This window comes from Rhinatrema bivittatum, chromosome 10 (assembly GCF_901001135.1).
Source record: "Rhinatrema bivittatum chromosome 10, aRhiBiv1.1, whole genome shotgun sequence".
NCBI lineage: Eukaryota > Metazoa > Chordata > Amphibia > Gymnophiona > Rhinatrematidae > Rhinatrema > Rhinatrema bivittatum.
In genome coordinates, this window is record NC_042624.1 from 99088423 (window position 1) to 99104612 (window position 16190).

Consider the following 16190-nt stretch of genomic DNA (forward strand, 5'->3'; position numbering starts at 1 on the left):
GGAATTAAAAAAATGATAGGAAAAAAGATAACATTTCGTGTTTTTTTCAATCAGTTTTTGGGAAGCTTAAAAAAAAAAAGCATGTTTAAAAAGAAAACAACTCCCCCCCCAGAACCTGCTCCAAGCCTTCCCATGTATTAAAATATGGAGCCGAGTAGAGGGGCAAGATAGCGGTGTAATCGGACGCATAAGCGTTGAGCTCCAAGGTTTGGGGAAAATTCTTGCAAAGATGCCGGCGAAACGAAAGGGCAAGCTCCGTGTCTTTCCCTCAGACACAGAGCTAATGGCCGCTCAACGTTTAATTACCTCTTATGCGTCCATGAAGGAACCCGAAGAAGGGGGAGCAGACTCCATTGAGGGAGCTATCGAGGAAGCGCTAGCCTCTCCGGGAGATGTCACTCTTAGCCCCCCTGCTCCGAGGAAACCCGAGATAGCTTTTTCCCCGATCCGCCCGGAGACCGCCGAGCCACAGGCACATGACGTGGCACTGGAGAGCCCGGCGCAGGGAGGTCAGAGGGCGGTGGACGCCGAGATGCCGAAACAAGACTCTGAAGTCCCCGGAACACCAGGGGCAGAAAGTTTGGCTATGCCCCCCGTATCGACTCCGATTGGAAATGAAGACAGAGGAAACTTGTCTGAAACGTCTTTGGCGCCATCAAGGGAGAGTCAACCAGGCGGAATATCACCGGTATTGAAATCGGGTGAGTTTTTAAGACACCGTTTTCAAATGCCCAATAAACCTGAGAAAATAACTTTAGAAGCTATCTGGGATATTTTGGCTGCATTAGTGAATGTGATTGGAAACTTCCAGGAAAATTTGGAAAACGTGGAACAAAAAGTAGAGATGTGTGAAAATCAACTTGAAGAAATTAAACCGAAACTCGTAGTTATGGAGACTGAGTTAAAGAAAAACCAGGAATGTAACGTCAAGATAATAAAGGATATTACTACTATTTCTAGGAGGTTGGAATCTATGGAAAATTTCTCTAGACATTTAAATCTGAGGTTTTTGAACTTTCCAAAAATTGTTGTTGAACTTCCATTTATTACGTTAAAAAAAATTTTTGTTGAAAATTTAAAATTTCAAGAAGGAGAAATTCCGCTAGTTAATAAATTATATTACTTGCCTGTTACAAATAGGAACAGAAATTTCTTGCAAAATATAAATGTTGATGTTAATGAAGGAAATTTAACAAGATTTTTGGAGGATTCAACAATGGAGTATTATGAAACAGCTACATTAATGGTTTCTTTTGTTGTTGAAAAAGATCTCAATGAGATAATGAAACGTTATTTCAGAAATATCCAGACTCAATTTCGTGGGGCACCAATACGGGTGTTCCCAGATTATGCACCAGTTACACAGAATAGGAGACGTGAGTTTCTGGTAATGAGATCACAAGTAATAGAAATGGGTTTCTCTTTTGTTTTAAAATACCCATGTAAATGTCTAGTTAAATCAGCGAAAGATGTCTACGCTTTTCAATATCCTGAACAGTTAAAATCCTTTCTTAACGCTAGGAGGGTAATAGTTCCCTCCTAAAATAAGCCTAAATTCGGAACCAAGTAATATATGGGAACCTAATTACGTTAATGCTTGTTACATGCATGTTTTTTTTCAGTTTTTGAAACTTCCCCAAGTTTTCTGTCCCCTATCTAAAAATTTCTTAATGGAGGAATGCAATGTATAACTTGAGGAGTTTAAAATAATAGGTTTTGGTATTGGAAAATTGAGATTGTTCTCTTTCTCTGTATGTTATTATATTGTATTCTTTTTCTGAAGTAAGATAATTCTTGCTGTATTTTGAAAAATGAAAAATAAAATTATAAAAAAAAAAATATGGAGCCTCCCCCCACACAGACCCCCCTCGAGGACTCACCAAAACTCCCTGGGGGGTAGGGCCTGAGGACAACCTCCCACTCCTAGGCAGGTGGCTGCCATTAGTCAAAATGGTTCCAGCCGCCCTTTGCCCCTACCATGTGACAGGAGCTGCCCTATTGCATCAGTAGCCCCTATCACATGGTAGAGGAAAAGGACGGCTGGTTGACTGAGGCCCTATTGCATCGGTAGCCCCTATCACATGGTAGAGGAAAAGGACGGCTGGTTGACTGAGGCCCTATTGCATCGGTAGCCCCTATCACATGGTAGAGGAAAAGGACGGCTGGTTGACTGAGGCCCTATTGCATCGGTAGCCCCTATCACATGGTAGAGGAAAAGGACGGCTGGTTGACTGATGCCCTATTGCATCGGTAGCCCCTATCACATGGTAGAGGTTTGTTTCTTGTATTTTGATTCTGTGTGTAAATCCTTTTTTGTACACTGCTTTGATTTGTATTAGAAAGGCAACTGAGTAAATCGATAAGTTAAACTACACTAAAATGAAGCTCTTTCCTACACAGCCTGGTCTCGCTTTTTGCGGAAAGATAGGTGAATGCCTAGAATGCCCTTCCAGAAGCGGTGGTGAAGACGAGAATGCCAACGGATAAATACAGAGATTCCCTAGTATCTAGACAATGGGAAGGAAGAACTGGGGTTACCTAGGATAAATTTGCTGAAACACTTCTGAATGGGGGTAACCTGCACAGCATGCCAAATATAGGTAGTCAGTAGTGCATCCAGGGATCTATCTGGGTATATCTTACAGTAAACATATGGTTTTGCTATCTGACTTTTTATATTGCTTCAACAAAGTTTGATCAAGTTCGCTCATGACAGCACTAGGGCAAGGGCAGGTCCTCTGTGCACCTCAAAAAGGAATGAATAAAGCTGGGAGAGAGAGGTCTGGCCATTACCTGCCTTTTTTTTGGCTTGAATGGGGGCTCCTTATCCTTAACCCTAAACACCTTGCTGGTCAGATTGGCTGGACCATTTTGGTCTTTATCTGCCAACATTTATTATCTTCAGTTAGATCTGTGAAGGAAACATCTTTGGATCAGGGTTACTGCAGGGCTCTCCTGGGGCGGGGTGGGGGAGGGGGTGAATAGAGTCGACCGCCTTAGGCCTCACCCTTGGGATGGTCCTGCACCACAATTAGTAACCCCATGCCCAGGGCTATAATTTAAGGGTTGCAAGGCCCCGCCAAGGCTGATTTTCCCTGGGCCCCATACTCTCCTAAGGTCAGTCTTGGGGTGCCATTTTAACTGCACAAGCTGGCAAGATCCAGACCCCTTACATGCCAAGCAGCTTCTCTTTCTACTACAAAGGTAATTATAAAGAATATTGTGATCCAGAATAAAACTGAGAACACTGAAGACACGTCTGACCTACAGAATTTGAGATGTAAGAACTTTCCAGTGCGTAAGGTATATCGCCTGTAGATTTATTTAAGTTTTGATCTAATGAGGCTCTTAAGTCGCTGCTACCTGTTAATTGTCAGCGACAGGTTCTAAATCAAGGGTAGGGACTCAAAGTCCTTGAGGGCCGTGTGCCAGTCAGGTTCTCAGGCGTGAGCTAAATTTGCATGCACACTACCATAATTGTATAAAACTCATGCATATTCATTAGAGAGAGAGCCTGAAAACCCAATCGGTTATGTGGCCCTTGAGGACTGGAGGATCTCTACCCCTGTTCTAAACCATCCAAAAGGAGTGGACTCTCATGTTTGAGATTGTGCTGAATGATTTGGTGACTGGGAAGGCCGTGTTATTGGTAATATTTAGATAGGATCAGGGCACTAATGCCTTTTCTTGCAGAAATTAAATCTTTCTTGATCATAACTTTCAGATCTTCCAAATGTTGCTCGTAAAACTCCAACTAGGAAGAGGAAGTTATTTGAGTACAGGTAAATTGTTATTGAGATTGGAGTTTTGTTCATATCGAGGTCTCCTTGTATCTATTTGCTAAAGATAAATAATGGAAATGTTCTTTTTAACCTGAGTAGTTATGTTCTTTTGTTAATGGTAAATTAAAGAAATGAATATTGCCCTGTGGCTTTACTTTCTCTGAGTTGTAAGATTATTGGTCAATTGACTGTTCTGTCTTTGCATGTCTGATGTGGTAGTCAACTGATGATTTAATAATTTGGGTTTATCATCTTTAAAGGTTCACTTATAGGACTGAGGGAATTTGGGTCAGTCTGGTGGTAGTACCTCCTGAGTCCGATTCCTAGCTTAGGCCACTTTTCCAGTCCACTGGGGCAGGGGATACTGCAGAGACAACGCTCGCAGCCCCAGAATGGGCTGGGAGTCATAGTCATCATGCAATGGTGACATCTAGTGGTCAGATTTAGGGCTTGTGCATTACAAGTGCTGGAAGGAGAACATAAGAACATAAGAAATTGCCATGCTGGGTCAGACCAAGGGTCAATCAAGCCCAGCGCTGGATCCATCAAGGGTCCATCAAGGGTCCATCAAGCCCAGCGCTGGTCCCTTGATAGACCATCAAGGGTCCATCAAGCCCAGCGCTGGTGCATGGTCCCCAGCTGAAGACCGTCACTGCAATGACTGCACTTTCAAGCCAATGCAATACAGTGCACTTGCCAAGCACACTGATTAACCCGTGGTTGGATGTGCGTTTTGGACGTTGTGCCCACAACCCCTTATATATGGCAAATAAAACAGAGGATGTCATAATGCCTCTGTATCATTCCATGGTGAGACCACTTCTTGAATACTGTGTGCAGTTCTGATCACTGCATCTCAAAAAGGATATAGCTGCACTGGAGAAAGTGCAGAGAAGGGCGACCAAAATAATAAGAGCATGGAACGGCTCCCTATGAGGAAAGGCTAAAGAAGTTAGGGCTGTTCAGTTTGGAGATGAGACGACTAAGGGGGGATATGATAGAGGTCTACAAGATCATGAAAGGACTTGAACAAGTTAATGTAAATCCGTTATTTACTCTCTCAGATAATAGAAGGACCAGGGGGTACTCCATGAAGTTAGTAAGTAGCTCATTTAAAACAAATCAAAGAAAATTCTTTTTCACTCAGCACATAGTAAAGCTCTGGAATTCATTGCCAGAGGATGTGGTTCAGCAATTACTGTAACTGGGTTTAAAAAAGGTTTGGATAAGTTCCTAGAGGAAAAATCCATAAACTTCTATTACGGTAATTTATAAGCAATAGTAGCTTGTGATCTATCTAATGTTTGGGTAATTGCCAGGTACTTGTGACTTGGATTGGCCACTGATGGAAACGAAATACTGGGCTTGATCGACCTTTGGTCTGACCCAGTATGGCATATCTTATGTTCAAAACATGCAAACAACCCCTCGCGAAGCTAATAGCGCTCAACACATGTAAATTCATGTTGATGAGGCTATTGGCTATTACCTCACAATGCAAAAAAAAAAAAAAAAAATGTGCGCCAGATGTGCACATTTTTACCCTCAGAAATTAACACCTGCCCCCCCCCCCCCGAGCAGGTGTTAAGTTTTGAGGAGCTCCTAAAGTTGACAGAAAAGCAGAAAATACTCTTTTTCCGTAGTTCCTCCGACTTAATATTGAGCATCCATTTTCCTAAATCGCTGACGGCCACCTCTTCTGGGCGCCCGCTGCTGAGGAGATGCAGGGGCGCACAGTTTCCCCTAGTGCCTCTATTTTACCGCGGCAGCCCATTTGCAAATTGCATCGGGCGCCCCGGAGCGGTTGATCTGTGTGCGTTAGGAGAGCTCAATCACCAGCGCTTGTTTTCTGCTCGACAGCATTGCATCGGCCTATAAGTAAAGCTGGAAGTGAATATAAAATAGGAGAGAAAAATCTTTGAATAGCTGCAAAATGTGGGCTCACGGTGCCAGTTCCCATTCCTGGTTCTGACTAGGCTGGAGGTCCAAAGAAGCAGGAGGAACCTGCAGGGTCAGCAAAAAAAACCCAAAAAAAAACAAATGAAGGACCGAGGGAATTTTGTTTCATTTTAGATATTGTCTATTCTTTTTTGTCCTGTGTGTTTCCCTTGAGTATTTGTCATTTGACATTACTGGATCTTGAATGTAATTTGAAATAAATGACACATTTAAAAAAATTAAAAGGCGACAAAGGAGGAAATGGACTTGTTCTGGAAAGCCTGACAAAACCTCGACCTTTGCATGGGGTCCAGATAAATTACTTGCTAGAACAACATGAAAAACTGTCAAGGCATGCCCCGCACCTGAAAGCCCAAGAAAGCTTCTGCAACTGAACCCCCGTTACCTGCACTGATCAGCTGCCATTTCAAGGCCTCTTCAGAGTATCTTTAATACAGAAACAAAGCACATAATGCTAGGCAAGGCCCAGCTACAAAGGCAAAATTCTGTGTTCAAGGAAAAAATTAATTGCAAATGGAGTCTTTTTTTGAGCAAGCTCAACACTTGACATAGTCGGCCCGATTTTAAAAGGGCCGCACGCGTAAAAAAAACGGGGGTTACGCGTGTGGCTTGGGCTTGCGTGCGCCGCGCGTAACCCCTGTGCAGGGCCCTGCAAAAGGGGTGGGGCCGGCAGCCGGCCGGCGCGTGGAGATTACTTCTGCTCCTTAATTGGAGCGGATAGGGAAAGGCCTGATTGCGTCGCCGCGCGTAATTTTCTAATATCTCCCCCCTGTGCGCAGAGCAGGCCACCCACCCGCGCATGGACATGAAAATCCGGCGCGCGGGACCCGTATTTTATAACATGCGTGCGTCCATGCGCGCACGCCGGGGAACCCCCGCACACACGGACGCGTGCACGCTCCTTTTAAGATCGACCCCCAATGGCAATATCGCAAGTGTTCATACAACTGATCTCTCCAGATGCATTTAGAAAAGCTGGTTCCTGGGTTTCACTTCAATACCTCACATTCAAACTTCTGAACTGAGAACGCGCTTTCTGTTAAGCGATTTCCTTCCTGTGCCACTAACAAAGCAATCTCTAAATTTAGACTTGCTCACAGGCCAAGCTGCCTCACAGAAATGCCGAGTGCTGTTCCAAGCTCAATGGTGGTGCCTCACATGTTTGAGCCGGTGACGCATCGCACGAAGGGGCCTATTTATTATTAAAGAGTTTTAAAAATTCACTTAAGTGCCCTCCCCCCCAGCCATGCACACGGGATCCTTTGATTGGAAGTGCTCATTACTAACCATGCGGGAATGTTCATTCCTTGGTCAGCTGGGATGCAGTCTTTAGAAGGACAGCTAGCCCCCAAGTGATTCTCTCCCTCTGTCACAAAATCTGCCCCCAAAAATGATCAGCACTTTGTGTCCCCCCTGCATCATCCCTCTTCCCAGAGATCCCCTGCACAGCCCCCCTCCGTGCTGATGTGGCCCTGCACAGGGGCTTACACTTATCTGTGGTCCGACAGGGTCTTCAGAGTGGCCGGAGGGCTACCCCCAGAGACCAGCCCTGGCTGCTGGTTCTCTGACACTGTGCTAGACATTCTCTTGGTTTTTGCTATTGTCCTTTTTTTTTTTAGCTGTACAGCTCCCACCTAGATGGGTAATGGTGTATATAGTAAAAGCTCCTTAAATACCTGCTTGCTCCACTTAATATTCTGCAAATCTCTCAGGGAATGTTAACCACGCCTCTTGAGATGCAATTAATTTTCTTTGGCTTATCACAGATATGCAAGGTTTATTGTTATCCATATCCACTAAAACCTTTAAATAATAATAATAAGCGTCTTTGCATGCATTTGCATATGACTCAATATTTTTCTCATGTTCAATGTTATCAATAACTTGCATCAACATGTTTTTAACACATTTTTAATGTGCATTAATACTGCTTAATAAATAGGCCCCTAAGATGGCAGAGGGTTTTATAGAATATGTTTCTTTACGTTTTATCAATTCAGAGTGTTACTTCTGCTACTTATGGTAGTAACTTTTACAGGATACAGATCATAACTGCAAATACTTTGCTAAATCCACTCTCTCTTCTTTCACCAGTCTACATCCACAATTTTCATTGTATTGCAAACAATTCTGCATAGGTAAGTAACAACACATTTCTTTCCTATTAACAAAACATTGTTACACATGCTGATAAGAAGTCTTGTAAGTTAATCTGTGAAAGAAAAGAGAACAGGGTAGTTTCATAGCCAGTCATGCTTCCTTTCACTAGCCATAGTCCATGACTTTCACTTCATTTTGCAGAAAACTCATACAGATTCAAGCACTGCTTCACTAACATGGTATTCTTAAGACCAGAAGAAGTACCAGGCTTCATCAAGCCCTTCTGACAATGGCCTGGAAGAAGTACCCAACAGATCCTAACAGGGAGATCCATTCCCTGTTGTTCACTCCCAGCTCCTGGCAGTAAGAGCCGGTGAACCCCAAGCCTACCTGGCTAACAGCTATTAATGGGTCTGCCCTCTAGAAACGTGCCCAGACCTTTTTTCAGTCCAGCTATAACCACTGGCCTTGACCACATCCTCTAGCAAGATTGCTCTTTATTATAATAAACCTGACCTCCATATAACAGTGGTATAATCAGCCCAGCTTCCATGTCAGGCAGACTGTAATATAGAGCTGATGGAATATGAAAGGGGATCATATCAATTCCACATGAGCTCTTCCTTGGCCTACTGACTAGGTTCTGATTGTATCAGAGTTGGCCAGCATTAATTAAAGCTGCAGTTCTGCACTGGATAGAACATTTGGGGTTGTATTTAACAGAGAGCATCTTGCAGTAAGAAACCCATGTCTACCCTGCAAATAAGGAATCAGATCATTCAACATCTGTATTAGGGCCTGATTTGCTATGGCTTTTCTCCTATTCTGTGTCTATGGGAACAATGCTTAGTAAATGACCCTTGTTAGAAATAAGTGAATCATTCACTCAGCCTTTGGAAGCCCAATGCTTCAGTTTTGTGATTATCAAAAAACCTCCAGCAGGGAAATGTTCACAACGTATATTGAAAAACAAGTAGTAACCTAATCACTTTGCAAATTGCAAGCATTCCTGTAATTCATGTGATAAATACTCTGCAGACTTCATATTTGCTCTGCAGAAATGATGGAGCTGACAGAAGAATGCTTGCCACAGTGTTTTTTCAGTTACTCTAATTCCAAAATTCAATGTTTTCTTTTGTGCAAAACATGCAAAATACAGAGTCGCACCATCCTCAGCATTTTATCCACACAGTGATTTCAAATAACTCTTCAGGTTCATTCTTCATAAGGGGACAGAAAACTCGTGTTCTTTATTTGCCGTCTTTGAACAAGTAAACAGATGCAACACAATTTTGTTTTAAAACAGCAAACCATGGGTGAACGGCAGTAGAGCACCACAGTGCAGAGGAGAAATCGTTTGGAGAAGTGAAAGTCACTTTGATCGTGAAATATAAAGATGAAAGAAACAGCACAGGCGCATGCAGACAGAGTGCAAACAAGACACCGCAGTCTAACTTTTTACTTTTCGGTCAATTTAAACCCATGATTGGAGGGCAGAATCACTTGCGAGGCCCTAGCATTTCCTCTTGTTTTAACCTTATCAATACTTACAACGTGAAGCAAATCTAAATTCCCCTGTGAATAAGACAGATTGGCAGACATAAATGGAGCCTGCCCTCTTGCCATTGACATCTAAGATATTTGTCAGGAACCGTGTTGTTTTCAGAGATTTCCCAAATGTCAACTTTATGTTTTCGAGGTGGAGGCACTAGGGCTGCAGTAGGGAGAAATGGGATCTACAGACTGCTCAGGATTATACCATCATCCCCCTAGGAAGCACTGGGGAAATAAATGGGCTTCTGGGTGTCGGCTGTCACTCTGCTGCCCGCTCAAGAGGTCATAAGTCCATTTGTGGTAGTAAGTTATCCAAGATGGTGCTGTTCTGTTTCTTAGGGAAGCCAGACATTTGGGATTTGGCTATTTTTAAATGAAATTATTTCCTACTGGAATACGTTCCAAACTTCTTGTGTAAAATAAGCCTTTGAATCTGGAGATTCTTCATGCCCAGGGGTAAAACAGCCAACCAGCTCATCCGGGAGCAACGTCTGCTCTTGAACCGTGTCCACGGAGAACTGTGCTTTCCATTTGTATTCCAGAGGGATGTACTTCTCAGCTCTCGTTAAACTGAGAGGCTCTGCCGGTTCCTTTTCACTGTTGTTTAAAACTAAGTTTGTTTCATTGAAATTGACAGTATTACCCCCTGATTCAATGTTCCACAATAAAGAAAGAGGACTGGTATCATTTCTCAAGAACACGTTTTCTAAGCACGCTACATTTCCCATTGTGTCAGAGATCTCGGGCAGAGTGCCGTCAGACTCAGGAGCTAAACTTTTCATTGGATTTCTAGCGGAAATCTGAGGTTTGTACCCGTCAACTTGCTTAGGCAGATCGATGATACTTGCAGAGTCCACAAAAAAAGCATTCTGTGAGTTGTCCAAATTCTTCCCGATCACGTTTTTCTGATCCTCCTCCGTGTTACTGGACTTCTGCTCTTCTTGTAGGAGGGCTTCCTGGACCTCTGTAATTACTGGATCATCATCATTCAAGACAAGTGGGATGGAATGCAAAGGAACTAATTCATTCTTTGCCTGGAAAAAAATTCACAATTAAGACGATAATCTTCAAACAGCATCATATAGTAAAAATTGTACACGCAGACTTTACCGAGGGTTTTCAAAGCACAAATACATTTGTTTTAAAAATACTCAGGTTAATTGGCAGAGTGCATGCACAAATTACCTTATGCAAAGTTGCACCTCGACCATAAATGCCAGTGCAGGGAGGGTGCCACTAGCTGCCAAATGCAATTATCCAGGGCATGGCAAGCTAGCAATGCAGGAGGAGCACACACTCATAGCCTTCCCCAGTGGGGAGCAGAGATAAGTCTGCTGTAATCTCCTCCTCCCATGCAGTTCAATGATCTTCTGCTTGAACTCCATACCTACAGAGCCACATGTGCTTTGAAAAAAAGATCACTAAACTGAGTGGGAAGGGAAGAGCAGCGCCAGCTCAATGCAAGAAAACTGGATATTGTGGCACAGGAGAAAAACACAAGAACGGCATTGCAAATAGAAGTGTCGGAAGCATGCGGCTGATTCCATATGTGCCACCCGTATCAGGTGTGGCCACCAGATGCCACTATCCCTGTCCTTAGAACACACTTAGCAAGGGAGCCATCCTCACTCCTTAGAGCCTCCCCACCTGGAGGTTCTGATTGGATGACTCAGCGCTATTTAGCCCGCCATTTTAACACTCGGGGGGGGGGGGGGGTGTCAGAGAGAGCAGCCGCAGAGTGAACATGCATTTTTTCCACACTCTGGTGGAGCCTCCCAGCCTTGCCCAAAAGAGTTTTCTTTTAGAAGAGACGCCTCACCGTGCACTCCCTGCTTATAATTTACAGTGAGACAGACTTTTAAGCCTGATAACTCTTTGGGGCAAGGGGCTCTCTTCAGGTGTCCAAAGACCTGTGAGCCTAGGTAGTCAAGCACCAGGGAGGGAGCCTGCTGCGAGAGGCAGTGAGGGCGCAGAAGCTCTCCAGATTAAGATTTGAAGCATTTTTTGGGAACTTAAAGAGTAGTGGGGAGGTTTTTGGATTCCCCTTCCCCACCGGGATTTCAGCACAGCATTAATAGCCTGGTCCCTAGATTTTTCTACCAGAGAAATCACCTGAAATAACAGCTGAGGAATAAAATAACGGCACAAGCAAAGGAAGAAAGTACAAGAGAAGGAGATCCCAATCTGGACTTCCACCCACGGAATCAGGACAGGCCGGGCATCCACGGGAAAGAAGATCCCTAAAGATAGGAGTTTTGCAGTTAAAGGGGAACCCTCTCACTAGAGAGTTATGCGCATTTAAAATCTCCATGGGCTCTACCCATTGGACAATGGACTTTAATTTAACTTTAAGAATCAGTAAACTTTATTTTAACACCCAGTCCTGGTCCTGTCTAATTCTTACATCCTCTCCTCTCATGAGAAGCACTTAAAGTACAACACACTCACTGGCAACCTTCTTTCATTATCTGGGCCATAAGCGAGAGCTTCGCCCCATAAAAAGAGTCCCCCCCCCCCCCCCGGGATTAAGAGTCAGCGTGGGAGTGAATGGTTAGCCGGAGCAGCCCCAGAAGAAATAAATAAGATTGTGTGCCCCACTGAGGGTTACACATACAACATATGGATGAAGCGAAGATCCTCAAGTATCAAATGATGCAATCAGAGACCAAGAAAATGGGGCAGGAAGATGGAGAAATAGTCCTAGTCATAGTGGCCTGATTAAAAAAGAACTTCCAAGCATATACTGCCTGCACGTGTTACGTCCTGTGAACCCCAGAAGGAAGCTCTCTTTCGTGCAAGGCAAGCATTAAGACAAATATTAGCAGTAAACTTGAGATAGCATCCGGCATCTCCCAGCTTTATGTGTGGGGTTCACTCCAGTCATGGTATGTGCAAAATGAACCTGTTTGGGAGACACTGCCCCCGAGGAAAGGGAGGAAGAGGATCTCGTGCACTGGCAGCGCAGGTCCAGGATCTCCAAGGACAAGATAATGATGCTCAGGTTCCCTAGAGATGATGCAATCTGCAGCCGCAGGCTGAACCTCCGAGCCCTAAGGGCTTTACAGGAGGATACCAAAAGGTGAGACTGAACCGTTGACGTTCAGCGTTCATGCCATGCCGAAGCTTGTCAAGTTAAACCTTGCAACGATTATTGTTTTATACTCTGGTTTTGGCCAATGGTTTCCTCCTGCCACTTGGGGCTTTCAGCTAAATAAGAAATCGGCTTCTCTTTGGGCAAGAGAGCTCTGAACCCTTACCTGCAGCTACCCTTTCTCTAGCCCAGCCACGGCAGGGACGGTCTCTGGCCGGCAGCCCAAGCCGCTGCTCTCTATGCTAGTCCCGGCCGGCAGGTGTCGCCGCTGAGCAATGGCCGGAAGTGAACCTCAGAGGCTGTGAATGCTGTGAAGGCCCAGGGGAGCGAGACCCGGGCTCAGAAATCAAACTGGGACCTGCTGTAGCAGAGCCTACTGGCCCTGGCTGGCCTTGCTACCTTTCATGGATCTTGTGATTTTCCTTTTGGTGGCAGCGTTACCTTTAATAACGTTATCGCTGTGCTGTTTTTCACGTTGGGAAAGTCTTCAAGAAGCCATTTTGGCGCCCATGACAGAAATATGGTTTTGATTCTAAAAAGAAAGAGAAAAAAAAAAAGAGAAAAGACAGCAGTGGTAAGGAACGGTACCATGAGAGTGCTCGACCCTTCTTATGCCGGGTGTTTAAATGATTATGTAAAGTTGTTAGTTGTTTGGAACTCACTCACAGTGACCCCGTAGGGGTAGTTTAACGGAACTTTAATTTCCAAAAAACCTAAAACGTGGCTGGAAATGAGAAACATAGAAACATAGAAATGACGGCAGAAGAAGACCAATCGGTCCATCCAGTCTGCCCAGCAAGCGTCACACTTCTTTTTTCTCATACTTATCTGTTTCTCTTGGCTCTAAGTAACCTTAGGTTCTAGTTCCCTTTCACCCCCACCATTAATGTAGAGAGCAGTGATGGAGCTGCTTCCAAGTGAAATATTAAGTTTGATTAGTTGGGTAAGCGGCAGCATAGTTCTCTGCCGTTGAAGCAGAGAGCAATGCTGGATATGCGTGAAGTATCAGTTTTTCTTCTCCCCTGCCGTTGAAGCAGAGAGCAATGCTGGATATGCGTGAAGTATTAGTTTTTCTTCTCCCCTGCCATTGAAGCAGGGAGCTATGCTGGATATGCATTGAAAGTGAAGTATGCCTTGAAAGTCACATTAACTATCATCAAATATTTTAAAGCCTAATAACTGGTAATTGAATAAGCCTAATAATTGGCTTAAAAATAGCTCTGAGTATCTGAATAGGCTAGGAGATCAAGGAGGTACATTTTGGCTAGCAATATGTACAAGTGTATACAGGTTTTTTTTTCCCTATTACATCGTGGGACTTAGCCATGGAAACGTTGTCTAGTTATCAGTGAGCCGTGCATTGATCGTCTGCAGACAACAGTCTGGTTCTGAATGTCACTAAGACAGAGATCCTTTTGTTAGCGCGTTCTGAGATGTGTGATGCCCCTATATCCTGGCATTTTATGACCTCCACAACACCAGTTAGGTCCGAGATTAAAAACCTGGGGATAGTCATGGATGCCACCACTCTTTCACTTCGCCCACATATTCAAGCCCCGCTGCCCAGTTATTTTTTTCAAACTCAATCTTCTTCATACAATTAAACCATTCCTTGGATATGCAGATTCTCGGGTAGTCACTCAATCCTTGATTTTATCTTCTCTGGATTATTATAGTTCTCTTCTCCTTGGTTTACCTCAGTCCACACTGGTTGCTGGAAATTCCATCAATAAAAACAGCACATATAGGCAAGGTCAGCGACCGAACTTTCTCCACAGGTGGTCCTATTCTATGGAATATGCCAGAATCACTGAGAGGTGAACTATCAACTCCTAAGTTCAAGGAAAACTTAAAGACCTGGCTATTCCAGAGACATTTTGGGGCAAGAGCATCTTAGGCAGAGGTGGCGAATAGATGTGACTCTTGGGCACGATTGAACAGTTGATCTCAGAACGGCATTTTGAAATGTTTGTCTTTTTATTTTGGTTTTTAGATTTTATGCCTGTATTTTAAGCTTGTAAACCACATTGACGTACTATGATTTTGCGGTATATAAGGGACTGTAAATAAATAAATTACACAGAAGGCTCTTTAACCAATTCAGAACCCTGCAGCCCGCCTGATCACAGGCTGCCCCCGCTATGGTCTCATATCACCCCAGTATTAGCAGATTTACACTGGCTTCCAGTTTCTTGATGGATCCAATTTAAGATACTGTCTTTGAAATTCAAATCACTCCATGGATTGGCTCCCCCTTGTCTTTCCTCTGAATTGGTTGCCCATTGTCTATCGCATACTCTACATTTCGGTACCTCTTGAAGATTCCTTCATGTAGAGAGGTAAGGCTGAAGGAATCACGAGGGTGCATGGTTGGGTTAGCAGGCCCTATGCTCTGAAACAAACTTCCTGATTCTTTAAAAGTGTAACACGATTTTTTACATTTTAGAAAGTTGCTAAACACCTATCTTTTCACATTTGCCTATACTACTAACACAGTGCCATCAGTCTAGCGTTGGGAGGGAATGGCAGGGTATGGCTACATTGGGAGTCTGCCCTTTGCTTTGTTTTAATACATTTATGAGTGAAATGTTTTATTTGTATTGCTTTTTGTGTGTTGTTGATCACGTTTGTTGCTATTTTATGTGTGTATCTTGTAATCCACCGAGATTTGTGGATCGGCAGAATATAAATTTTAAAAATAAATAAATAGTGTTCTGTGTGAAGAACTGCAAACTAACCCATTGAATGTTTTATCACAATTTATAATAGTAATCCAGACTTTCTGATCTCATAGTTCCTGTTCGTAATGACCTACCAGATTAACAAGTACTGGCTCCCATTCAGGCCCTTAACTAACCTGCCTGGGCATTAATGGTCAGGAAATGGCTGACCTAAAGGTCATTATTTTTAAAACAACGATAACTCAGGGAAGAGGTTATAGCATGAGATAGGATTTCAAAATAATAAGAAAGAAAGAAAGATTTTACCTTTTGCAAATTGTTCCGTTAGAAACCAGTACGAGAAGGAAGATGAGCACAGGTGCGGCAAGGCCCACGGCCAGCAAAACTTTCACGTTCTTAGAAGCGCTGACAATCGGATCTGAAAGAGAGTGAGAAAGGGAAGGGCTTTTGCATCCGTGAGAGACGGTTTGCATCGTGGAATGGCAGTGAATGGAAAGGGAAATGTTCAAAGTGATTCATGCAGGAGAAAAGCATTTTACCCACGTTAAATTGCCCATCTGACCATGCTCCTCTGTTATGTGTCCATCCGCTTTTCAGCCACACGGAGGAGGCATTCCCGGCGAGTGGGGAGCAAAAGTGCACGTGTTTGGAATTTTCAAATCTTCGTGTGCGCTTTTCCATCAAAAAAATAATATACAGAGGGAAAAAGCAGGTGCAAGTGACGGCGCATAACTTGTGCCTGTGGCAAATTTGAGACCATAAGTGTGCGCTTACGGTTGGGTTATTTGGTTTCGCAGACAGGTGAATAGCAATATTACCAAATACTTGTCTGTGGGAGAGGACTCTATAGGCAAGGAGCTGTACAATGAGGAAGAGCAAAGATATTAAATCTAAAAAAAAAAAAAAAATCAAATCCAAATGATGTGTCTGATACTTGTACTAAATGGACTCGCCTCAATTACAAAACCACACACTATGTTTATTTTTAAAAGCACAGTATACAAGCAAGCTTTAACGCCATTT

General features: G+C 43.6%; 1 protein-coding gene across 2 annotated transcripts in view; it reads right to left on the reverse strand.

Annotated features, from left to right (window-relative positions):
- Positions 1–7638: 7638 nt before the first annotated feature.
- Positions 7639–16190, reverse strand: part of IL23R (interleukin 23 receptor) — an 88675-nt gene continuing 80123 nt past the window's right edge. Inside the window, exons 14-17 of one of the 2 annotated variants that reach the window (XM_029617512.1) lie at positions 15986–16057; positions 15474–15585; positions 12928–13018; positions 7639–10429 (exon numbers count right to left, since the gene is read on the reverse strand). In XM_029617512.1, the coding sequence (XP_029473372.1) occupies positions 9782–10429; positions 12928–13018; positions 15474–15585; positions 15986–16057 (923 nt within the window). In that variant the 3' untranslated portion in view covers positions 7639–9781. The remainder of the gene's footprint in view (positions 10430–12927; positions 13019–15473; positions 15586–15985; positions 16058–16190) is intronic. The other variant, XM_029617513.1, reaches the window with a different exon arrangement.